Below are 27,011 nucleotides of genomic sequence, written 5' to 3' on the forward strand. Positions count from 1 at the left end.
AGGTGGAGTGAAATCTGATAGTTGACAGCCAGGTAAGAGACCAAAAAAAGCGTTAATAAGAAGTTAAGAATTCAATACCCAACCACAGTGAAAAATCCCTTTGCATCCACAAGCATGGCTACAATTAAAAATTGATATTATCAAGCGTAGTGAAGATGCAGAACACTGGAACTCTCTTACATTGCCAGTGGGAATATATTAATACAATGGTACAGTCTCTGGAAAATAGTTTGATAGTTCCTTATAGTAAATACTTACCATATATCCCTAAGGTTCCACCCTTAGGTGTTGACCCAAGAAAAATGAAAACATATGCCCTACAAAGACTCATACTCATATCAGCTTTATTCATAATATCCCCATACTGGAAATAACCAAAATGTCCCTCAAAAGGCAGATGTGTTAAAAAGCTATAGTATATCCATACAATTAAGTACTACTCAGGAAGAAAAAGGAATGAACTACCAATATTCAATAATGTGGATGAGTCTCACAGATATTTTGCTGAGAGAAAGAAACAACACAAAATCATATAATCATGTTGTATGATTCCATTTATCTAAACTGCTAGAATGGGAAAAACTAAGGTATGTGATAGAATCAGAACAGTGGTTCCTGGATTTGGGGTAGCACTGAAGAATGATTGGAAGGGCCACAAGGGGAAATTCTGGGGTGATGGAAATGTTCCACATCTTGATCTCAATGGTGGTTACAAATGTGTGTATTTTTCATACTGTATGCTTAAAATATGTGCACTGTATTGTATGTTTGTGTGCTCAGCCACTCAGTCATGTCTGACTCTGAAGCCCCATGGACTGTAGCCCGCCAGGCTCCTCTGTCCATGGAATTTTTCAGGCACGAATACTGGAGTGTGCTGCGATTTTCTTCTCTAGGGGGTATTCCCAACCCAGGGATTGAACCCACATCTCTTGGTCTCCTGCATTGGGAGGCAGATTCTTTACCACTAGCCCCACCCCGGAAGCCCTTTAACTGTATATAAATTATAGCTAAAACTTTCATAAAAGAACAAAATATGTAAAAGGAAAAATTATTCCAAGGATCTCCTTGCTATAGGATAAAATTTTAATTCCTTAACATAATCTGGTCTTTGTTTAATATCTCTTGCCTCATTCCTTACCATTCCTTCCCACCTCCTACCACTTATTTTAAGGTACTTTTATTTCCAAAAATAGCTTTTCTCTCTCTTTCCTCTGAACCTTGAAGCATAATGGTCCTTTTGCCTGGAATTCCTTTTCATTTTCCCATTCCTCACTAAATTCTCCAACATCCTACAGGATTCATAGAAGTAGCACCTTCTGCAAGAAGCCTTGTCCACTCCCAGTCTGTATTAGATACTTTTCCTCTTGCTCCCAGAGAACTTTATGCTTCTCTTTACTTAACAAAGCATGTATCACTCTGTAATGTAATTGTAACTTCAAACAAACAAACAAACAAACACTTAAAACCATAGTGGGCTGGTTCCATTTAATGTACAGGCAAATAGTTTTCTACATACTCAGTAAACACAGAGTTAAATCATGTTGTAGTCAAAATAGTTGGAGTTTCAGCACTTCAGCACAAGTTATTAAGAACACTCTTCTATCTAGAATTACTTGTTCTACACTAAAATAATTGAGATTTTAGTGTAAATAGCAGTTTGGGATTATATCATTATTATTGTGATAAGTTATTTATGTTGGCATCACTGACTCAATGGACATGAGTTTGAGTAAACTCCAGGGAGTTTGTGATGGACAAGGAGGCATGGTGTGCTGCAGTCCATAGGGTCACAAAGAGTCAGACACAACTGAGCTACTGAACTGAACTGAACTGATTTATGTTGTGGGTTAAGTAACTTTATTTGGGCTTTATCTGGAAACCTAGCCAGACTTTATTATGTTGATTCTATGAGAAAATGCATTTTACATTCCAGACAAGTGAGAAGGGGGCAATAGAGGATGAGATGATTGGATAGCATCACTGACTCAATGGACGTGAGTTTGCGCCAACTCCAGGAGATATTGAAACACAGGGAAGCCTGTCATGCTGCAGTTCATGAGGTTGCAGAGAGTTGGACACAACTTAGTGACTGAACAACAAGAAAGAAGTAACAAAAACACTGCTCAGTTGAACTGTGTGAAATTGCTGATATTTAACCATTTTTGACATACAGAAATGGCAATTTCATATGATTCAACCTAAATATTTTTAAATAAACCCTAAGGCAAGTTGGAGATTGCCTGTATATTCATGTATCAATTATGTATTTAATACATGTATATATTCTGCAAAATGCTAATCTTGTATATTAAGGCTATTGGCTGCAGTTTGTCTATGTAAACAGTAAATCACATGCTTTCTAGAAAGTTTATGTAGAATGTTAAGGCTTTCTTGAGTTCTACCCATCTTTTTTCCAGTTAATCAAAGATGCAGCAGGAATGAGTTTATTCTGGAATTGTTTATTTTTTTAACCAACACTAGGATTTCTTCCTTTTAGCCTCTAAACTATCTAACAAGTCTATTTTAATATTAATTTCAATTATAATCATATCTCTCACTTATTAAATGCATATTAGATACTGTGTACTTGCTAACACAATAACTACTTAATGAACAAAGTACAATTATTGCCCCTATTTATAAATGAGGAAATTAAAACTTAAGGACCTTGCCCAAATTTACACAACTATAAGTGGAAGAGTTGGGTTTGGAATCACTTTCAATCCTATTTTGTAATACTCGGTCCACTGTTTTCCTCGAGCACATTTTCCTTAGCCACAAATAAGCATTCATGCTGAGAAATTATGATTAATTCAGTCAAGTATATATTTAAGCTGTGATTATCATTAGTGATACCAGGCCCATTCACATATGAAATACATTGTACTATTATGAGAGATCATCATAAGACAGTAGAGGACCAAGTACTGAAATGAATCTTATAGACCACAAGTTCTATAGGAGTTCTATTGGAGTAAGAAAGGGAAAAAATAATTGTGCACTTTGTCATTACTAACTCCCAGAAGAGTGTTAACATAAACGATACCATCCTATCATAATTGGATGCACACCATTCTGGGAAGAACCCAAAAGTTCAGCATAGATAGGAATGTGGAAAAGTAATGGCTGTATAATAATGTGGTCCAAGAAGGAGTAACAAGCTGAAGTCTAGTTCTGGGAAGACATCAGTAGTATGTGAGGGAAATTGGAAATCTATGACTGGGATCTCTGAACCCTAGAACTATACTGACCAGTAGGACTGAAGGATTACCCATTAGATATTTGGTGCAGATGGCAGAGGGGCAGAAGATATTAACCAAAATTTTATGCCTACATTATTAAAATAATAATGGTATCAAAAATGAAAATTTGTACAGTGGAAGGGAGGGTGAGCTTTAGACACTCTGAATTGTTTTTTGGAAGTATAGTTGGTTTACAATGTTGTGTTAGTTTCAGATGTACAGCACAGTTGTTCAGATGAATATATATATATATATATATATATTTCAAGGTTTTTCACTTAAACGTTATTACAAAATATTTATAGCTCATTGTGCTATACAGTAGGTGCTTGTTGTTATCTATTCTATATATAGTAGTGAGTATACATTAATCCCAAACTCCTAATTTATTCCTCCCCCTCTTTCCCCTTTCTTAACCATAAGTTTGTTTTCTATATCTGTGGTTCTAGTTCTGCTTTGTAAATAAGCTCATTTGTATCTGTTTTTAAGATTCCACATATTAGCAATATCAGATGATTTTGTCTTTGTCTTACTTCATTTAATATGATAATCTGTAGGTCCATCCTTGTTTCTGCAAGTGGCAATGTTTCATTCTTTTTTATAACTAATACTCCATTGTATATTCCATTCCATATCTATCTATATCTATCTATATCTATCTATATATATATATATATATGTGTGTGTGTGTACCACATCTTTATCTATTCATCTTAGACACTCTGAATTTAAAGTGAAGGCAGACTGTCTACAGAAAGCCAGTTTTTTCTGTTGGCTATTGTTGACTGGGGCTTCCCTGGTGGCTCAGTGGTAAAGAATTTACCTGCCAATGCAGGAGACATGTATTTGATCCTGTTGGGAAGAGCCCCTGGAGAAGGAAATGGTAACCCATTCCAGTATTCTTGCCAGGAAAATTCCATGGACAGAGGAACCTGGTGGGCTGCAGTCCATGGGTCGCAAAAGAGTTGGATATGACTTAGTGACTAAACCACAACAAAAATAGTTGACTGGCTCAACCTTTAACTAATCTACTCGTTATTTTTCAGATGGCCCTTGTGAATTTCTTCATCCCTAAAGAAAAGTCATACTCTGAAGAGGAAAGTAGGCGTGTTCGCCGCAATAAAAGAAGCAAAAGCAGTGAAGGAGCAGATGGTAGGTCTGCTTGGGTGATCCTTTATCATATATCTGGCAATACCATTCTAAAAACTACTTTTTCAAGTATGCTTCACCATCTCATATATGATCCATAGAATCAAGGTTGCAGAAGATTTTCCCAGCCTAACCTACCTAATCTGCCTATACAAAGATCCTGCCTCCTCCAACCCCAGATACCTTTAGTCCTTTCAGTGTATCTGAGAGCCTTTAGTGTATCTGAGAGCCATGATGGCATTTGGACCTCTCAAGATCACCCTCATAAAGACCTCATCTCTCCTAGGGACATCCTATATCTACTAAGACCATCAAGAGGATTCAGTCCTATTTTTGAAATTGACAGAGTATTGTGCCATGGTAGCACTTACATGATATGTTAAATCCAATGATAATTATGTCTTCATTGGTATCAGTTACCATGCCTCTGGGGCTTCCCTCGTAGCACAGTCAGTAAAGAATTTGCCTGCAATGCAGGAGACCCAGGTTCAATCCTTGGGTCAGGAAGATCCCCCTGGAAAAGGAAATGACAACCAACTCCAGTATTCTTGCCTAGAGAATCCCATGAACAGAGGAGCCTGGAAGGCTACAGTTGATGGGGTCATAAGAGTCAGACACAACTTAGCAACTAAACCACGACCACCAGACCTCTAGAATTCATCTGTACATTCCTCGACTACAGAGATTCATTTCTCTTTGTAAAGCCCCCAAATCCAGTCTAGTATCTAGCAAGTTGTTGGTGTTTGTAATATAAATCAATGATGTTGATTGCCCCATTAGCTAAGTTATGATTTGGCATGAAAACCATCTGTATTGAAGGTGAAGCAGTTTCATATTAACTAGCAATGCATTTTGTGGGGCATAACAAAATGTTGAGCTAGTTCCTGGGCAGGGTCTTTGAACTGATCTATTTTAATATCTTTCTGTCAATTGATAGAATGATACCTCTTTGGCATATGAGTTTGTAGAACGCATAGCTCTGGGCTATTGTAAAGCCATCTAGATTCAAAGACAGCACATGTCTGACAGAATCTTCCAAAGATATATATTCTAGGGGGTTACAAAGCAATATGACTTTATGAAAGTGAAAATGAGATTTTTTTAAAGCTGACATTTGTCAGTGTAAAAATGTTACAATGATGGAAGCAGTTCTAGATGGCATGAGCAATTAATGCAATGGGGCCAAGAGTTTGTCACTTGGGACAAGAAGAGGTAAAGCTGGATGAAGACTGAAAAAGAGCTCAGAACAACAACCTGTAATAAAAACAAAAGTCAGAAATAAGGTAAGTAGGGTGTTTCTTGAGCATCACTGAAGTCTCAGGGGTAAGAAATCCCCCTGCAATGCAAGAGACACAGATTTAAACACTGGGTTGGAAAGATCCTCTGGAGGGGGAAATAGCAACCCACTCCAGCATTCTTGCCTGAAAAACCCCATGGACAGAGGAGCCTGGTGGGCTATAGTCCAAAGGGTCATGAAGAGTCGATAACAACTGAATACACACACACACACACACACACATACACACATACACAGCTGAGCAACTGAATACACACACACACACACACACACGTGTTTCTAGTCAATGGAGGTGGCAACAGATTTGAGCCCTTCAACTGAGAACTGAACCAGTGGGGCTGTTCTCTAGAGCAGATATTTTATATATAATTAATAACCAAGTTTGAACCTAGGAAATGTGGTCCATGAAGTAAGATTCACCCATTATTGACATCTGTTTTTCGCCAGTTTCCTGGAAGTCTTTGGAAAGCGAAAGTCACTCAGCCATGTCTGACTCTTACATGGAATTCTCCAGCTCAGAATACTGGAGTGGGTAGCCTTTCCCTTCCCCAGGGGATCTTCCCAATCCAGGGATCAAACCCAGGTCTCCTGTATTGCAGGCAGATTCTTTACTAGCTGAGCCACCAGAAAAGCCCAAGAATACAGGAATGGGTAGCCTATCCCTTCTCTGGGGGATCTTCCTGACCTTGGAATCAAACCAGGGTCTCCTGCATTGCAGGCGGATTCTTTACCAGCTCTTCTACCAGGGAAACCTATATATAAACTGAGAACTAAGAATCAAGGTCACTTTTCTCTCATTATCTTATTCTGTGATGTATGTAGATCTTTCCACCTTCAATTCTTCCTCTGAACCACACCCAGTACCACCAAATTTTTCATATTCCCTGATTGCTACAGAAGCGAGAAGAGAGGTGGTAAGAACAATATCACCTTCTGTCGTGGGCATGGTCTTCCCTTCCTCTCCCCAGAGGCTTTTACAGTCCAGTGGCTTTTAAAGTTTACCTCTACATCTGACTTTCCTAGTTTTCTCATAAAGAAGGCAACTTCGTCCTCTCTCCCAAACCACTTTATCTGGACCTGGCCACCAGATTCTTTGCAACTGATCTTCTTTGAAGTCTTTATACTGTTTTGAAACAAAATAGTTTTTCCCGTCTGTTGAAGGACAAAGTGTCTTATTAATTTTTAGCACTTCTCATCTAATTTCCTCCTGACCTCATACTCTCATCAGTCATTAGATGCTGCTCACTTTGTGCCTACATCAAACTTATTGTGCAATCCAATATATATATATATATATATATATTTTAATCTTCAAAGATTATATTAGTATAATATTGAGAAGTAAAGAGCAAAAGACTTGGTAATGTAACGGGGTGGGGAGAGGAGCCAAGGAAACCGTCAAGGTTTCTGGAAAGGTGATGTACTATTTACTGCAAAAATTATCAGAGTGTGAAGATGTGTGGTTTTAGACAGGTATCTATGGGAAATTCAAGAGGAGAAAACCTATAAATATTTGGATATATGTATCTGAAGCCCAGGAAAAATATCTGGACTGGAAATATAGATATGGAGATGATTAACTATGTTAGGAGTTTCTCAGTTATAAGTGAGAGATAGCTGACCTAAATGGGATTAACGTTTGTTTTGTTTTGTTTTTAAGAGGGTGTAGGGTTTATTGGGGCTTCCCTGGTGGCTCAGTGGTAAAGAATTCAACTGCCAGTGCAAGAGACGCAGATTCAATCCCTGGGTCGGGAAGATTCCTTGAAGAAGAGCATGGCAACCCACTCCAGTATTTCTTGCCTGGGAAAACCCATGGATGGAGGAGCCTGATGGGCCACAGTCCATGGGGTCACGAGAGTCAGTCATGACTTAGTGACTAAGCAACATCAACAACAAGGATTTTATTGGCTTATTTCTAACTGTAAAGTCTCTGACAAACCTGGCTGAAAACCTGGCTGATTCTTGAGGCTCAAATAATGTCATAAGGGACTTCCCTGGTGGTACAGTGGATAGGAATCCTCCTGCCAATGCAAGGAACACAGATTCAATCCCTGGTCCAGGAAGATTCCACATGCCATGAGACAGCTAACCTGTGTGCCGCAACTTAGCCTGTGTGCTGCAACCACAGAAACCCCTGTGCCTAGAGCCTGTGCTTCACAACAAGAGAAGCCTCCGTGAGGAGAAGCCCATTCACACAAATGAAGAGTAGCCCCCCACTCACTGCAACTAGAGAAAGCCTATGCCCAGTAACAAAGATCCAGTGCAACCAAAAAAAAAATTATGTCATCAGGACTTTCTCAATTCTGCTTCCCTTTGTATTAGCCTCTTTCTTCAGGCAATTTCTCCCTATAAGGTGGCAGAAATAGCTGAGAGCAGCTCTAAGCATATATTTTACCAATTTAGCAAATCCGATAGAAGAAGTGTGTCTCGTCCATCCATTGAATTCAGTAAAAAGTATGGTCAGAGCAGTTTGAGTAAAGTAATAGGGACAGAAAGACTGAGAATCAAGTCATATAAGTAGGTAGAAAATATAAAATATAAATGAAAGGGAGTGGGAGAATAGCTAGAGGTTTATTAACCATCTACTCTACTGTGGACAAGGCACTGTATTATATTACATCCAGAGATACAAAAAATGGGTAAGATAAGGTTCCTTAGTTCTGTAAGTGCATAAGAGAGAATCATATAAGTACTTCCCAGAGATGGTAAGTACTTATATGGAAGTATGATAAGATTGCAGTGGAAGCACAGAGGAAAGAACCACAGAAAGGCCAGTCAAATATTAAGTATATCTCCAAGGAAATAGCTAGCACATACTAGGCATGTGTATTTGAATGAATAAGTTGACATTTGAATTAGATTTTGGAGGATGAATGGGACTTCGATGAAGAAAAGTAGAAGATGCATTTCTGACAAAGGGAATAGCAAGTGGAAAGCCTAGCTAATCCCCTAGGGTTTTTGACTCTCTTCTTGGTTTAGGAATCCTGATATGTAATATAGGAGACTTAAAGGAAGGACTGAGCGGAAGCCAGAACCTTTGGGCAGAGAAAGTCTGACTCAAGCCCAGAACCACCTCAGGGCTTTCAAATGCTCACTCAAGCATTTGATCAATAGTATTTTAATCGCAAATTCTCTTGGCATCTTCCCCCATCTCACTACATCTCTCCCCTACTCTCCAAACACTTGGCAAATAAATATTAACATGGCAAATGTAATTCTTCCTTGTTTACAAACTTGAGCCATGTACAATGATTCTTAACTTAATTTTCTTGATCTTCTTACTCATCTCTCTGGTGCAGAGTAACACCATTTAGACCCACAGGGTAATTTAGAAATAGTGATTAACCCTACCTTCTCTCTTGTTGAGGACTCCAAACTGAATTAGAAGACAGATCCTATGTCATTAACATGTTCAGAAATATAGAAAAAGCTATTTTTGAGATGGGGAAGTAAGAGGGATGCTTTGGTGTGAGCTTATGAATCTTGCCTGCATTTTACCACTTCTTCCTGTATGCATCCCTTTAATGAACCTAGTAATGTGGTGCATTAGTTCAGTTGTTTAGGGTCTAACCTCTCGGTGTTTCTTTATACCCTAATGAGGGGGATCTAACCAATCTGTGCTATTTGTCAAATGGTTTACTGGGGGAAAGATGGCTTTGTGCAAATATTCTCCCTGTAGCAAAACAACTCATGGATTTGGCCTGCTGCCAGAAAGTTAGTAGTGTCATCTTTATAGATGAAACTCGGCACATCATTATCTTATACTGTGACAGAAAAGCAGGAAGATTGACTTGTTAATTTGCTATGTTTTGATTCTAATCTGTTTAGAAATATGATTTCTTAAAAAGGAAATGGAAAAAGAATGTGTTTTTCCTGATTACTTCATGATATCTCCTGAGAGTATATTCAGATATTGTAAATACAGCATTTTGATTGTCTCTTCAAATTTCAGACATACTTCAGTACTCTTAAAAAAAAAAAACTACACTGAAAAGATCAAATTTTGAAGTATGAATTACATGCTTCCAATGATTAAATTTTATATTACATGTCACGTATTTAAATCTCTATTTTGTTCAAAAGAAACAAAAGATTTCTTACCTGAGTCATGAGGTCATTAATTTGTGTAGCACATTATCTTTATAAGTCACCGCCAAGCTCTTTAAAAGCGTAGGTTTACATTATCACCTATGTAAAGGAGAAGAGTATATTTGTGGTACAAACATTTTATTTCAGAGGTTGTTTTCACATTTCAGATCAGCAGTTTGAATATAATTTGTTCTCTCCAACCCAACAGCATAGTATGCAAAATCCATAAGCTATCAGAAACAAAACTCAAATTTAGTACAGTCAAGCTCTGGGTCCCTGGAAGAAATAATACATACAAGAAAGAAAAACTCTGTTGATATCAATAAACAACCTTCCAGACTTTTGATTTCTCTCTCAAATAGCTTGGGGTAAGGAAAGAACATAGAATTTAAAGCCACATAGACCTGATTTAAAATTTAAAATTACTTCCAGCTTTGTGGCCTTGGCCAAGTCATATATCCTCTCTTAGCGTAATTTTTCTCATGACCTAAATATAGTAACGGTACTTCCTTTTAGTATTATAAGAATTAAAGATAAAGTAAAATGCCTAACTCAATTCTGGCACTTACAGGTTCTCAGTAATTGGTAATTATTAGTATCAAATGAGAATAGTATTATCTCCCTTATCTACACGAAGGACAGACAACTCTGTGGTTTGCATTGCATAAACTTTTGCTCCCTCCACTCACTTGACACAATGCTGGATTTGTTTTTACCCCAAGTCCATCATAGGCCATAGCAATTGGAGGTTTCTATTTTCTTATAACTTTCCCCTCCTCTAATCTAATTTTTAGTTTCTTTTCTCTAGGGCATCACAGGACAGTGGTGATGCAGGGACGCCAGCCACTCTCCATAGCAGATGTTGCAAAAACATTAGCAGAAGTCACCCTTGGGCCCCTTTAATGAGACAGGATGAGAACTCCATGACTCCAGCTAGGTAGGGTCTACAAGTCCATTGTCAGCCTCAAAAAATTACAGAAGACAGACCTTCCCCTTTCATCTTCCCAATAAAGTTTTTTGGGGTTTACATCTCTCAGGGGGGATTTGAGGCAAGAGGCAGGTGGCCCCCCAACCCAGGGTACAACAATTAGAGATTCATTATCTATGGACTGAAACCCCAAGACAAGAATATCAAGACAATTAAGGCAGAAGGCTGAGCCCTGCCCAGACCACATATTTCTCATTGTTGAAGTCAGGAGACCTCCCTGACCACACATGTGCAGAAAAGCCTCCTTGCAAGTCAAAGGGGAAGCAATGTCAAAGAATGTTTTACCCAGCTGCCTTGTCTGTAAAATCCATCTTAGCTAATAGATATGTGTGCACACATGGGAGGATTCTGAGATTATACCAAATATGGACTGTGAACCAGGCAAATCAAAATGATTGTCAAAGAAAAGCCAGAAGAAATAACCCTTAAATGTAATTCAAACTGCCCCCAGGGCACGACTTAATAACTCTCTCTCCCTGACTCCAGTTCAGTTTAGTTCAGTCTCTCACTTGTGTCTGACTCTCTGCAACCCCATGAATCGCAGCACGCCAGGCCTCCCTGTCCATCACCATCTCCCGGAGTTCACTCAGACTCATGTCCATCAAGTCCGTGATGCCATCCAGCCATCTCATCCTCAGTCGTCCCCTTCTCCTCCTGCCCCCAATCTCTCCCAGCATCAGAGTCTTTTCCAATGAGTCAACTCTTCGCATGAGGTGTCCAAAGTACTGGAGCTTCAGCCTTAGCATCATTCATTCCAAAGAAATCCCAGGGTTGATCTCCTTTAGAATGGACTGGTTGGATCTCCTGCAGTCCAAGGGACCCTCAAGAGTCTTCTCCAACATCACAGTTCAAATGCATCAATTCTTCGGCACTCAGCCTTCTTCACAGTCCAACTCTCACATCCATACATGACCACAGGAAAAACCATAGCCTTGACTAGATGGACCTTTGTTGGCAAAGTAATGTCTCTGCTTTTCAATATGCTATCTAGGGCGGTCATAACTTTTCTTCCAAGGAGTAAGCGTCTTTTAATTTCATGGCTGCAGTCACCATCTGCAGTGATTTTGGAGACCCAAAAAATAAAGTCTGACACTGTTTCCACTGTTTCCCCATCTATTTCCCATGAAGTGATGGGACCAGATGCCATGATCTTCGTTTTCTGAATATTGAGCTTTAAGCCAACTTTTCCACTCTCCTCTTTCACTTTCATCAAGAGGCTTTTTAGCTCCTCTTCACTTTCTGCCATAAGGGTGGTGTCATCTGCATATCTGAGGTTATTGATATTTCTCCCGGCAATCTTGATTCCAGCTTGTGTTTCTTCCAGTCCAGCGTTTCTCATGATGTACTCTGCATATAAGTTAAAGAAGCAGGGTGACACTATACAGCCTTGATGTACTCCTTTTCCTATTTGGAACCCGTCTGTTGCTCCATGTCCAGTTCTAACTGTTGCTTCCTGACCTGCATACAGATTTCTCAAGGGGCAGGTTAAGTGCTCTGGTATTCCCATCTCTTTCAGAATTTTCCACAGTTTATTGTGATCCACACAGTCAAAGGCTTTGGCATAGTCAATAAAGCAGAAGTAGATGTTTTTCTGGAACTCTCTTGCTTTTTCCATGATCAAGCAGATGTCAGCAATTTGATCTCTGGTTCCTCTGCCTTTTCTAAACCCAGCTTGAACATCAGGGAGTTCACGGTTCACGTATTGCTGAAGCCTGGCTTGGAGAATTTTGAGCATTACTTTACTAGCATGTGAGATGAGTGCAATTGTGCAGTAGTTTGAGCATTCTTTGGCATTGCCTTTCTTTGGAATTGGAATGAAAACTGACCTTTTCCAGTCCTGTGGCCACTGCTGAGTTTTCCAAGCTTGCTGGCATATTGAATGCAGCACTTTCACAGCATCATCTTTCAGGATTTGAAACAGCTCCACTGGAATTCCATCACCTCCACTAGCTTTGTTTGTAGTGATGCTTTCTAAGGCCCACTTGACTTCATATTCCAAGATGTCTGGCTCTAGATTAGTGATCACATCATCATGATTATCCCTGAGTCCACCCACCTGTCTATCCAAATGTACTATACTTTTTTTTTCCCTCTTAATAAATACTTTACTTGTTTCATTAAAAAAATAAAATGAGAATAGTACTAACCCGTCTATTTCTCAGGTTATGGATAGAATAAATGAGAATACTTTTTGTCAAATATTATAATCTGATCACCACTTTTATATTTGAGAAAAGAAGCTATCTTGCATATCTCACAGGAATGTGATGATCAAAAAGATAATACATGCTAAAGTACTTAGAAAGATATAAATTGGTCTTAAAGATTCAGGTGGAGTATTTATTTTAAATAAGGTTTGTCTTAAGAATTCTCTTTTTCTTATCCCACCAATTAATTAAGAATTAAAGAATTTAAAATTGGATATTACAAACTGCTATTGCTATTGATGGTTTGTTGCATATATTTTTGTCCATCTTGGAGAAATATACACAAAAAGAGTTTCATAAACAAAATATGATTATTCTCAATATACCCTGATTAGTTCAGAGCTCTTTTATTTAGCAGTCTCCAACACAGAACATAACCCAAAACCACAAAAGGGGGGGAGAATAAAACCCAATGATTGAGGAATAAAATCTCAATCCACTGAGGCTTCTTACTCTACACATGTAAGAGAAGGCTAGCACCAACCTCACTAAGCCTTTTGGTTTGTTGTTCAGTCACTCAGTCATGTCCACCTCTTTGTGACCCCATGGACTAGAGCACCCCAGGATTCCCTGTCCTTCACCATCTCCCACAGCTTGCTTAAAGTCATGTCCATCGAGTCGGTGATGGCTTCCAACCATCTCATCCCCCATCATCCCCATCTCCTGTTGCTTCAATATTTCCCAGCATCAGGGTCTTTTCCAATGAGACAGTTCTTTGCATCAGCTGGCCAAAGTACAGGAGCTTCAGCTTGAGCATCAGTCCTTGGAATGAATATTCAGGATTGATTTCCTTTAGGATTGACTGGTTTGATCTCCTTGCAATCTAAGGGACTCTCAAGAGTCTTCTCCACATCACAGTTCAAAAGTGTCAATTCTCCGGTGCTCAGCCTTCTTTATGATCCAACTCTCACAGATGTGACTAGTGGACAAACCAAGCTTTAACTAGACAGACCTTTGTCAGAAAAGTAATGTCTCTGCTTTTTAATTGCTGTCTAGGTTTGTCATAGCTTTTCTTCCAAGGAGCAAGCTTCTTTTAATTTCATGCCTTTAGTCACTGTCCACAATGATTTTGGAGCCCAAGAATATAAAGTCGTTCACTGTTTCCATTGTTTACCCTTTTATATGCCATGAAGTCATGGGACTAGATGCCATGATCTTTATTTTTTTGAATATTGAATTTTAAGCCGGCTTTTTCACTCTCCTTTCACCTTCATCAAGAAACTCTTTAGTTCTACCTCCCTTTCTGCTATTAGGTTGGTGTCATCTGCTTATCTGAGATTATAGATATTTATCCCAGCAACCTTGATTCCAGCTCGTGCTTCATCCAGCCTGGCATTTTGTGTGATGTACTCTGCATATAAGTTAAATAAGCAGGGTGACAATATACAACCTTGATGTACTCCTTTCCCAATTTTGGACCAGTCCATTGTTCCATGCCCGGTTCTCACTGTTGCTTCTTGACTTGCATACAGGTTTGTCATCTACATATCTGAAGTTATTGATATTTCATCTGTTGATGGACATTTAGGTTGCTTAATAGTGCTGCAGTGAACATTGGCATACGTGTGTCTTTTTCAATTTTGGTTTCCTTAGGTTATATGCCTAGGAGTGGGATTGCTGGGTCATATGGTGGTTTCTTTCCTAGTTTTTTAAGGAATCTCCGTATCTTCTTCCATAGTGGCTGTATCAATTTACATTCCCACCGACAGTGCAAGAGCGTTCCCTTTTCTCCACACCTTCTCCATCATTTATTGTTTGTATAACTTTTGATGATGGCCATTCTGACCAGGGTGAGGTGATATCTCATTGTAGTTTTGATTTGCATTTCTCTAATTATGAGCAATATTGAACATCTTTTCATTTGTTTGTTAGCCATCTGTATGTCTTCTTTGGAGAAATGCCTGTTTAGATCTTTTTCCCACTTTTTGATTGGGTTATTTGATTTTCTGGTATTGAGTTGTATGAGCTGCTTGTTTATTTTGGAAATTAATCCTTTGTCAGTTGTTTCATTTGATATTATTTTCTCCCATTCTGAGGGTTGTCTTTTCACCTTGCTTATAGTTTCCTTTGCTGTGCAAAAAGTTTTCAGTTTAATCAGGTTCCACTTGTTTACTTTTGTTTTTATTCTGTTACTCTAGGAGGTGTGTCATAGAGGATCTTGCTTTGATTTATGTCATCAAGTGTTCTGCCTATGTTTTCCTCTAAAAGTTTTATAGTTTCTTGTCTTACATGTAGGTTTTTAATCCATTTTGAGTTTATCTTTGTGTATGGTGTTAGGAAGTGTTCTAATTTATTCTTTTACATGTAGCTGTCCAGTTTTCCCAGCACCATTTATTGAAGAGGCTGTCTTTGCCCTTCTGTATATTTTGCCTCCTTTGTCAAAAATAAGGTACCCATAGGTGCATGGGTTTTTTTCTGGGCTTTCTATCTTGTTCCATTGGTCTATATTTCTGTTTTTGTTCTGGTACTATACAGTCTTGATGACTATAGCTTTGTAGTATAATCTGAAGTCAGGAAGGTTAATTCCTCCAGCTCCATTCTTCTTTCTCAAGACTGCTTTGGTATTCAGGGTCTTTTGGGTTTCCATATGAACTGTGAAATCTTTTGTTCTAGTTCTTTGGCAAATGCCATTGGTAATTTAATAAGGATCGTATTGAATCTGTTGATTGCATTTGGGAGTATAGTCATTTTCACAATGTTGATTCTTCCTACCCAGGAACATGGAATCTCTCTCCATCCGTTTATGTCATCTTTGATTTCTTTCATTAGTGTCTTATAATTTACTGTGTACAGTTCTTTTGTCTCCTTTGGTAGGTTTATTCCTAGAATTTAATTCTTTTTGTTGCAATGGTGAATGGGATTGATTCCTTAATTTCTCTTTCTGATTTTTCATTGTTAATATATAGAAATGCGAGTGATTTCTGTGTTGATTTTGTATCCTGCAACTTTGCTAAATTCACTGATTAACTCTAGTAATTTTCTAATAGTATCTTTAGGGTTTTTTAAGTACAGTATCATGTCATCTGCAAACAGTGAGAGCTTTATTTCTTCTTTACTGATCTGGATTCCTTTCATTTCTCTTTCTTCTCTGATTTCTGTAGCTAGGACTTCCAGAACTATGTTGAATAATAGTAGGGAACGTGGACACCCTTGTCTTGTTCCTGATCTTAGGGGGAATGCTTTCAGTGTTTCACCACTGAGAATAATGTTTGCCATAGGCTTATCATATATGGCCTTTACTATGTTGAAGTATGTTCCTTCTATACCCATTTTTGGAACAGTTTTAATCATAAATGAGTGCTGAATTTTGTCAAAGGTTTTTTATGCCTCTATTGAGATTATCATATGGTTTTTATCTTACAATTTGTTAATATGGTGTATCGCATTGATTGTTTTGTATATATTGAAGAAGACTAGCATTCCTGGAATAAACCCAACTTGATCACGGTGTGTGAGCTTTTCAGTGTGTTGCTGAATTCTGTTTGCTAAAATTTTGTTGAGGATTTTTGCATCTATGTTCATCAGTGATATTGACCTGTAGTTTTCTTTTTTTGTGCTGTCTTTGTCTAGTTTGGGTATCAAGGTGATGGCAGCCTCATAGAATGAGTTTGGAAGTGTTCCTTCCTCTGCAATTTTTGGAAAGAGTTTTAGAAGGATAGGCATTAGCTCTTCTCTAAATGTTTGATATCATTCTCCTGTGAAGCCATCTGCTCCTGAGCTTTTGTGTTTTGGGAGATTTTTGATCACAGCTTGAATTTCAGTGCTTGTGATTGGGTTGTTCATAATTTCTATTTCTTCCTGGTTCAGTCTTGTAAGATTGAACTACTCTAAGAATCTGTCCATTTCTTCCAGGCTGTCTATTGTCATATAGTTGTTCATGATAGTCTCTTATAATCCTTTGTATTTCTGAATTGTCTGTTGTAACCTCTCCTTTTTCAGTTCTAATTTTGTTACAGTTTTTTTCTTGTAATTGGTATCTAGTCTCATAGCATTGTGGTTGGAGAAGATGCTTGATAGGATCTCAATTTTCTTAAATTTACTGAGGTTTGATTTATGACCCAGGATGTGCTCTATCCTGGAGAATGCTCCATGTGCACTTGAGAAGAAGGTCTATTCTTTTGCCTTTTGATTGAATGTCCTGAAGATATCAATGAGCTCCATATCATCATTTAAGACTTGTGTTTCCTTATTAATTTTTCTGCTTTGATGATCTGTCCATTGGTATGAGTGGGGTGTTAAAGTCTCCTACTATTATTGTGTTAGTGTCAATTTCTCCTTTTAGGTCTGTTAGTGTTTGCCTTATGTATTGAGGTGCTCCTATGTTGGGTTCATAGATATTTACAATTGTTATGTCTTCCTCTTGGATTGATCCCTTAATCAGTATGTAGTGTCCTTCCTTAGCTCTTGTAATCTTCTTTATTTTAAGGCCTATTTTGTCTGATATGAGGATTGCTACTCCTGCTTTCTTTTGCTTCCCATTTTGTATGGAATATTTTTTTCTATCCTCTTACTTTCAGTCTATATGTGTCTTTAGATCTGAATTGGGTTTCTTGTAGACAGCATATATATGGGTCTTGTTTTTGTATCCATTCACCCAGTCTGTGTCTTTTGGTTGGAACATTTAAACCATTTACATTTAAAGTAATTATTGATGTATATATATTCCTATTGCCATTTTCTTAATTTTGTTTGGAGTAAACTCTGGGAGTTGGTGATGAACAGGGCGGCCTGGCATACTGCAGTCCATGGTGTCACAAAGAGTTGGGCACAACTGAGTGAACGAACTGAACTCATTTTGTAGATTTTTTTTTCTTCTCTTGTATTTCTTGACTATATAAGTCCCTTTAACATTTGTTGTAAAGCTAGATGCCCTTCCACACTTTGCTGGTCTCTGGACCTGCTGTGGGGGCAGCTCAGATTCTAATCTGGTCATACGCCTCTGTGTTCTCATCTCCAGTGTCCGCAGCTATCAGAACTAGTACATTTTCTTTTGTGGGAGCTCTCAATGGCCTTTTATATATTCCATAGAGCTTGTACAGCTGGTGGAAAGGTTTTGGGTTTTCTTCTTTAGCCATACTGCCCCTGGGCTTTAATTGTGGATTTATTTCCACCTCTGCATGTAGGTCGTCCCTGGGGTTAGCTCCTGAGGCGGCCCTGGAGGGCTTGGATTGCCCCTGTGAGGGCCAGGTGTGGAGTTGGTGCACCTGCTTAGGTCACAGGGGTTCTGGCAGCAGCAGGTATTCAGGGGATTTGGCTAGTGCCTCTAGAAGGGTATGGCAATGAGTATTAGCCAACACACTCCAGTATTCTCACCTGGAGAACCCCCCCTGACAGAGAAGCCTGGCAGGTCACAGTCCACAGGGTCACTAAGAGTTAGACATGATCAAAGCAACCCTTTTTTTTTTTTTCAAAGCAACCCTGTGTGCATAGATGCAAGACATTTTGCCTGACTGCTCTCAACTGGTGTTCTGCATGCACTTCTGTGACTGAAGGTGTATTCCTGATGTATCCATGGAGAGAGATATTCTCCACGACCACCTACTCCTCTGTCATCTTGTTCTCTCCCTCATCTTCTTAGTTTACTTTCTTCTTTGTACATGTTTGAAACACATTTGGTAGATCTCTTTCATGTACATCTCACATCTTCCTAGCTAGATGATATGTCACAAGAAGTTAGAGATTCCTTTTACCTCAGCACAACAACTAGCTAGGACAAGCAAACAGTCAAGTGGTTAATGAATCTTTCCAGATTCAAAGAAAACTTGCTACAGGTCCATGCTAAACTATTCCCCTCTTTTTTTTTTTTAATTGGAGGCTAATTACTTTACAATATTGTGGTGGTTTTTGCCATACATTCACATGAATCAGCCATGGGTGTACATGTGTTCCCCTTCCAGAACCTCCCTCCCACCTCCCTCCCCATCCCATCCCTCAGGGTCATCCCAGTGCCCCAGCCCTGAGCACCCTGTCTCATGCATCGAACCTCAACTGGCGATCTGTTTCACATATGATAGTATACATTTTTCAATGCTATTCTCTCAAATCATCCCACCCTCGCCTTCTCCCACAGAGTCCAACAATCTGTTCTTTACATCTGTGTCTCTTTTGCTGTCTTGCATATAGGATCATCGTTACCATCTTTGTAAATTGCATATATATGTGTTAATATACTGTATTGGTGTTTTTCTTTCTATCTTACTTCGCTCTGTATAATAGGCATATTCCCCTCTTTTAACTGAGAAAGCTGCATTTGGAAGATCTTAAGAGACAAATAGTGAATGATGCAAATATCTGTGAAGCCACAGGAATTGTGTATAAAAGCAAATACTTGGTAAGTCATTGAGAGATTGAAGGAAGGAGCTGTAATAAATATTTGTGAATGAGGGAGCAACTTGTGGGTCCTTTCCAGTTCTATTCCAGCCCAGACAACTATTCAAAGGGCTATTTCGGGCAATGTACCAATGTTCCATTCTCACATAAAAATACAAATGAAGAAATAAAAATTACATTGCCTATAATTGTTATTTTACCTTTAATTTACCAAATGTAGTTACTTCTCTGACTACTATGATATGTAGTGTGGCAGATCTTGTGTATCAGCATAATACACAGCTTGGGTAGACTTCACATTCAGGACTCCCTCCTTGGGGTACCTGGTCTGCCTTCCTGAGGTTCTTGGAGTTTCTATGCATTTTTTTTTTTAACATGCTGGCTATAACTAGGTTCCTTTCTTTCATGCTCAAGAAACCTTATCAGGATGCAAATGAGTGGTGCTATTACAGAAACACTATTAAATCTATTCCAGTTTTTATATACATAAATCATTATTAGCAGCAAAGTATTAGCAACACACTTTAATACCTCAGTTGTAAATCACTGGGGCAATAAAACAGTTGTTCATTTTGCGTTTAGGGACCTGGGTTCAAGTTGCTGGTCTGTTGCTTCCTTGCTGTGAAACTCTATGAGCATGCTTATTAATCATTCGGCCTCAGTTCCTATAAAGTGGCAATAATGGTAATACCTACTTCACTGGGTTACTGTGGGGATTAAATATAGTGTGCTTTGAAAAGCACTTTGCAAAATGTAAAGCCCTTGGCAAATCTAAGTTCTGGATGCCCTGTATAATTACATGCACCTGTGTAATTCTCTCTTTCATCATTGCCAGGCTCTTGGTTTAGACCCTGAACTTCCTATTGCTCTTTCTCTGTCCTACCTTTATATAAATTCATCAACCTCTCTTAAATCAGAATCAGTCCCTCATAGCTGATCTAGCTAACAATCTGAGATTTGTGCTTTTTCATTAGAACCAGCTATGCTAAGCTCCAACTCCTAGAGGTTATTTTTACTGTGCTCATAGTGATGAACTTAGTATAGGCTAGGACAGAAAAACAACTCTCTGTTTTAGAATTTTCCATCTTTCCCCCACTCTCAGAGAATGCTTAAATATATACGAAAAGTCAAATTCTTGTTTTGCCCTGCCAATGCCTCCAGTATATGCCTGCACATAGCCCAGTACAGAAAGATGATTTATGAGATGCAGAGGAAAGGGATTGACCACGAAGCACCAGACAGGGGTGGCACGTTTGAGAAGACGGGGCCCTAGTTCTGTAGATATGTTGGCATTGCCAAAATTTTTCTGATCTTCATCAGTAGGGCCTGGCTTTACTCACTGCTACTGTTCCAAGCTTTAACTGCCTATGGTGCAGCCCAGTAGAGGAAAATATGACAGAAAAACTAAGACCAGCTGCAACTCACAATGTTTTGGGGGCCTCCTCAAGCAACACCATCCCTACCAGTTGCTCTTCCTACTCATTCGAACTCATACTAAAACTCTCTCTACATGATCGCTACCTGCCTTCTCCCTCACCTGACATAGAATTGTTTCATTTGGGTGAGAATTGTGAATTCTTAGATCTCTACCAAAAAGAAACTGTTATGTGTATAAAATAGTAAATTTAGACAAGAATATACAAACAAAAATATAATAACCTAGCTGTCCATCAGCAGAACAGTGTATGAATAAACTGTAATATAGTCATACAGTGAAGTATTACACAGCAGTCAAACCAATGAACTGTAGCAACACTTAGTAGTAGGATGAACTTTACCAATATATTTAAGCTTATAAAAAGGAAGTCTCCTATGTTTAAGTTGTCACAAAAAAACCTATGTATGTTCTAGGTATATATCCAAAGGAAACTACAGTACTATTGTGAAGAGATATCTGTACTCCTATATTCACTGCAGCACTATTTACAATAGCCAAAACATAGAAACAGCATAAGTCTCATTCAATAGATGAATGGATAAAGAAAATGTGGTGTATATGTGGTGCATATGTATATGTGCATGCTCAGTCGTTTCAGTTGTATCCAACTCCTTGAGATTCTATGGACTGTAGCCCACGAGGTTCCTCTGTCCTTGGGATTCTCCAGGCAAAAATACTGGAGTGGGTTGCCATGCCCTTCTCCAGGGGATTTTCCTGACCCGGGGATTGAATCCACTTCTCCTGCATCTCCTGCTTTGCAGGCAGATTCTTCACCCTCTGAGCCTCCTGGGTACCCCAATAATAAAATGGAATATTATTGAGCCATAAAATAGAAGGAAATCTTGCCATTTTGCAACATGATGGACTTTGAGGGTGTTATGCTAAGTGGAAAAAACTAGACAGAGAAAGACAAGTATTATATAATGTCACTCATATATGGCATCTAAAAAAAAAACATATTCAAAGAGACAGAACAGATTAGCGGTTGCCAGATGCCAAGGGTAGGTAATTGGGGAAATGGGCAAAGGTGGTCAAGAAGTATGAACTTCCAGTTACAAGATTCAGAAATCCTGGGGGTGTAATGTGCACCATAGTGACTATAGTTAACAATGTTGTATTGTATATCTGAAAATTGCTACTAGTAGATCTTACAGGTTTTCCTCACAAGTAAAATAATTATAATTATGTGTGGTGATGGATGTTAACCTAAAACATTGTGGGAAATATTTCATACTTTATACATATATCAAGTCATTCTGTTGTACACCTTAACTGAATACAATGTTATAGGTCAATTACACCTTGATAAAACTGGGGGAATAAGGAAAGCCTATGTATGTATTATGTAACGTATATATGTATGTTTGAGCCTGCTCAAACTCATGTCAATTGAGTCGGTGATGTCATCCAACCCTCTCATGCTCTGTCGTCCCCTTCTCTTCCTGCCTTCAATCTTTCCCAGCATCAGGGTCTTTTCTAGTGAGTCAGTTCTTTGCATCAGGTGGCCAAAGTATTGGAGTTTCAGCTTCAGCATCAGTCCTTCCAATGAATATTCAGGGTTGATTTCCTTTACATTTGATTGGTTGGATCTCCTAGCAGTTCAAGGACTTTCAAGAGTCTTCTCCAACACCACAGTTCAAAAGTATCAATTCTTCGGCTCTCAGCTTTCTTCATGTTCCAACTCTCACACCCATCCATGACTACTGGAAAAACCATAGCTTTGACTAGATGGAGCTTTGTTGGCAAATGTCTCTGCTTTTTGATATGAGCCAATGTGAAATAAGATATGTCATAAATGTAAAATATGTAGCAGATTTCAAAGACTTAGTATCTAAAAAAGGCAATATTTTGGGTATATTGAGTTAAAGTGTAACATTAATTTCACCTGATTGTTCTTTTGCTTTTATAATGGCTAATAGAAAATTTTAAATTACATATATGGCTCAATTGTGTGGCTTACGTTTCTATTGGACTGTGGTGGTATACAAATTCTATAGCATTAGTCCTACACTATGTGTGTGTCTATATTAGTCACTTAGTCATGTCTCACTTTTGTGACCCCATGTACTGTAGCCGCCAGGATCCTCCGTCCATGGGATTCTCCAGGCAAGAATATTGGAGTGAATTGCCTTTTCCTTCTCCACTTAACACTATAACCAGATGTTTTCAGGCTTATAGCTATTTAGTTTGTCTCTTTAGACTTGATAATTCTGATTCGTTTTATTTTTGGCTTCTAAATCCTCAGTTGAAAGTTTCAGTGAATACAAGAGCAATACATGCTCCTTCTAAAACAAAGTTAAGCATTACAGAAATTTATGATGTAGCACAGGGAAAGTAACACCACAGCCTCAGGTCCCAGACATAGCCACTATTGACAATTAAGCAGAATTTCTAGATATATGTCTTTTTAAGGTTTTAAAATGTGAACATCAACATTGTCCCTCTTTCTCCCTTTCTCTGACATCAGAGAAGCGATGGAAGGTCATGTCTTGATGTGCGTGTCAAACAACTAAATCTATTCCCATCCCTGGGGTCACAATACTCTATTGTTAGCTGGATTTTGTATTTCTTTTCCTTGCCAAGATTCCTTCTCCTCCCCCAAAGAAGTGCCATTTGGCATATATTTATACTAAAAGCTAAAGTGAACTGAAATTAATGTTTCAAGAATTTACACATACTCCTGGAAGGAAAACAAAGAGTCCCTGTGGGATATTGTTAAACCAGAACTAAGAATCACTGTTTCAGTGTATCGATCTCAACAGAGTACCTGATCATTTCTTTCAGTGGGAATGAAGCAGGACTCTGGTGGAAGCGTAACAATCTGTAGAAAATAATCTGCATCCATTTCCTTTAGTCATAGATTTCTCTCTACTCTGAGGAAGCAGTTTAATGGATGTATTTGTACGGGGGAAAAGGAATCCAAAGGTCAGAGATGGTTGGATTATGTGTGTGCTCTTGAAAATGTTCTTTCCAAATTGCCTGAGACTCTATATAAAAAGCATTGATCAAGAAATAAGCTTTTTTTCCCCCCTAGGTGGGCTAATTGCCATGGAGATTACAGAAACTATTTTATTTGTTCACATTATTGATTAATAAGTTCAAAGAGTTTGGATGTGTTTCTTGGCATGTGTACATACTAAGTTGCTTCAGTCACGTCCAACTCTTTGTGACCCTATGGACTGTCTGACTCTTTGACACCCTATGGATCCCGCCAGGTTCCTCTGTCCATGGGATTCTCCAGGCAATAATTCTGGGGAAGGTTGCCATGCCCTCCTCCAGGGCATCTTCCCAACTGATCCAGGGATGGAATTCGTGCCTCTTATGTCTCCTGCATTGGCAGGTAGGTTCTTCACCTCTAGCGCCACCTGAGAAGCCCATTTCTTAGAAAAAAGATCAAATAATTTGACATTTTTCCTTGTTGTCCATTCAATGAAATAAATTCATTCAACTTCATATTGTTAAGAAACATGCCAATTAATTTTTAAATCATATTCAGTATGATTGTAGTTTTTACGTTTTTTGAGACCTGTGTGGAGAAAAATATAAACTGCCCTGTTACTGTTGTGCTATTAGGTTCTCTTTCCTCTCTCTTACTGTGAAATGTCAGATCTGAACTAGGCATTCCAAGACTTTCCTGAAACTCTGTCATTGTTCAGAGGCATCCTATCTACCCTCCAGTTCATTATCATTTTTCTTCTAACCTGACTCTCTTTACTTCTCAATCCAAATTTCTTTATTGGTCACCTATTTTTGTCTTGCCTCCTCCTCCTCCCATTAGATTGACAGTTCGTTGAAATAAGAGACCATGTCTAGATTTAATTCCAAAGTAATACAATGCACATGTTCAGAAAATACTTAAAAAAATTATTACCTAGAACCCATGTGCCCCAAGCCTTGTCCAAGTATGTCTTATGCTATTTATGCCTTATTTAAAAGCCATATGTGCACATAAAATTGTGTACTTGTTTAGAGATCACAAAAAGATGAACTGAAGTTCAAAACACAAATCGACAGTTTGTGAGACTTCTTTATGTTAAAGCCTTATTTATATATTTTTCACATTTTTAGTTTTGCTCTTGCTATATAGACATGTGTCCTGTTTATGCAGCACAGTGTGATCTAATTTATTGAATAGAATGATAGGCTAGATAGAGCATTGGTTGACAATAGATTAATAATTCAGGTCCACTTCAGCTGTGGGACTTAGGTGGATCAAACATTTATTTAATTTCTTGGGCAAGGGAAGGTGATGGTCTAACACCCATCCTGATCACCTCACAAGAAGATTAACAGGATCAGTACATCAGAAATATATCAGAAAGTGCTTTGTAAATTAAGCACTATATAAATATGAGGTTCTTAAGATGTGATTTTATTTACAGTTCCAACCTGCAGAAGAACATTCATTTCCTATTGGCTTCTTTTGTAGTTTGTGGATATAGTATCAAGGTACTTTGGCCTTTGTCAATATAATAAAACATGCCAGGCTTTAGACACAAATGTAGTTTATTTGAGAAAATATTAGATAGCTTTTATCTTCCTAAAAAATTAAAATAGAACATGTTATTAAAATGGCTAAACATAGTAATAAAAATATGTTAATATGATAACATACACAGCGAAACCCCAATGTACCTAAGTAATATATTGCTCACTTACCATTTACTGTTGTAATCCTCATTTTTTAAAGAGCAGCTTAAATTGAGATAAAAGTCACATACTACGTAATTCACCCGTTTAATAGGTACAACTAGGTAGTTTTTAGAATGTTCACAGAGTTGCATGACAACCAGCAAAATCAATTTTAGAATATTTTTAACACCACAGAAAGAAACCCTTTAGCTGTCATTTCCGAACTCCTCCATTACCTCTCCTAACCCTCAGTTCAGTTCAGTTCAGTTCAGTCGCTCAGTCATGTCCGACTCTGCAACCCCATGAATCGCAGCATGCCAGGCCTCCTTGTCCATCACCAACACCTGGAGTTCACTCAGACTCATGTCCATCGAGTCTGTGATGCCATCCAGCCATCTCATCCTCTGTCGTCCCCTTCTCCTCCTGCCCCCAATCCCTCCCAGCATCAGAGTCTTTTCCAATGAGTCAACTCTTCGCATGAGGTGGCCAAAGTACTGGAGTTTCAGCTTCAACATCATTCCCTCCAAAGAAATCCCAGGGTTGATCTCCTTCAGAATGGACTGGTTGGATCTCCTTGCAGTCCAAGGGACTCTCAAGACTCTTCTCCAACACCACAGTTCAAATGCATCAATTCTTCGGCACTTAGCTTTCTTCATAGTCCAACACTCACATCCATACATGACCACTGGAAAAACCATAGCCTTGACTAGACGGACCTTTGTTGGCAAAGTAATGTCTCTGCTTTTCAATATGCTATCTAGGTTGGTCATAACTTTTCTTCCAAGGAGTAAGCGTCTTTTAATTTCATGGCTGCAGTCACCATCTGCATTGAATTTGGAGCCCAAAGAAATAAAGTCTGACACTGTTTCCACTTTTTCCCCATCTATTTCCCATGAAGTGATGGTTCCAGATGCCATGATCTTCGTTTTCTGAATGTGGAGCTTTAAGCCAACTTTTTCACTCTCCACTTTCACTTTCATCAAGATGCTTTTTAGTTCCTAACCCTAGGCAACCACTAATCTCAACAGATATACGTATTATGGACATATCGTATCAGTGAACTCATATGATATATGGTCTTTTGTGTCTGACTTCCTTCTCTTAGTGTAATGTTTTCAAAAGTTTATCCATTTTTGTAGCATGTATAAAGGTTCATTCCTTTTTCATTGTAGCAAAATATATATAACAGGAAATTTACCATTTTAACCATTTTTAGGGATACAATTCAGTGGCAAAAGTACACTCACAACATTGTGCAACCATTATAATTCTATGTTATCAAAACCTTTTCATCCTCTCAAAGAGAAACTGTATTTATTAAACTATTACTTCCCACTCTCTACTCCCACCTGTTCATGGTAACCACTATTCTACTTTCTGTGTCTATGAATTTGACAACTCCAGGTACCTCATATAAGTGGAATATTTGTCCTTATGAATCTGGTTTGTTTCAGTTAGCATAGTGACTTCAGTGTTGATCCATGTTGAAGCATGAATCCATACTTCATTCTTTTATGGATGAATAATATTCCATTGTGTGGCTATACCATATTTTATCCATTCATCAGCTGATGGACATTTGAGTTGTTTACTCTCTGGATTGTCATGAATAATGCTGCTATGAACATCCATGCACATG

General features: G+C 38.4%; 1 protein-coding gene across 8 annotated transcripts in view; it reads left to right on the forward strand.

The window, feature by feature from the left end:
- Window positions 1-27,011, forward strand: part of EDA (ectodysplasin A) — a 358,964-nt gene that overhangs the window by 258,173 nt on the left and 73,780 nt on the right. For all 8 annotated transcript variants that reach the window (XM_070290292.1, XM_070290295.1, XM_070290293.1 and 5 more), the window contains one exon: window positions 4,289-4,394. In XM_070290292.1, coding sequence (XP_070146393.1) covers window positions 4,289-4,394 — 106 coding nt within the window. The remainder of the gene's footprint in view (window positions 1-4,288; window positions 4,395-27,011) is intronic.

This window comes from Ovis canadensis, chromosome X, assembly GCF_042477335.2.
Source record: "Ovis canadensis isolate MfBH-ARS-UI-01 breed Bighorn chromosome X, ARS-UI_OviCan_v2, whole genome shotgun sequence".
Taxonomy (NCBI): domain Eukaryota; kingdom Metazoa; phylum Chordata; class Mammalia; order Artiodactyla; family Bovidae; genus Ovis; species Ovis canadensis.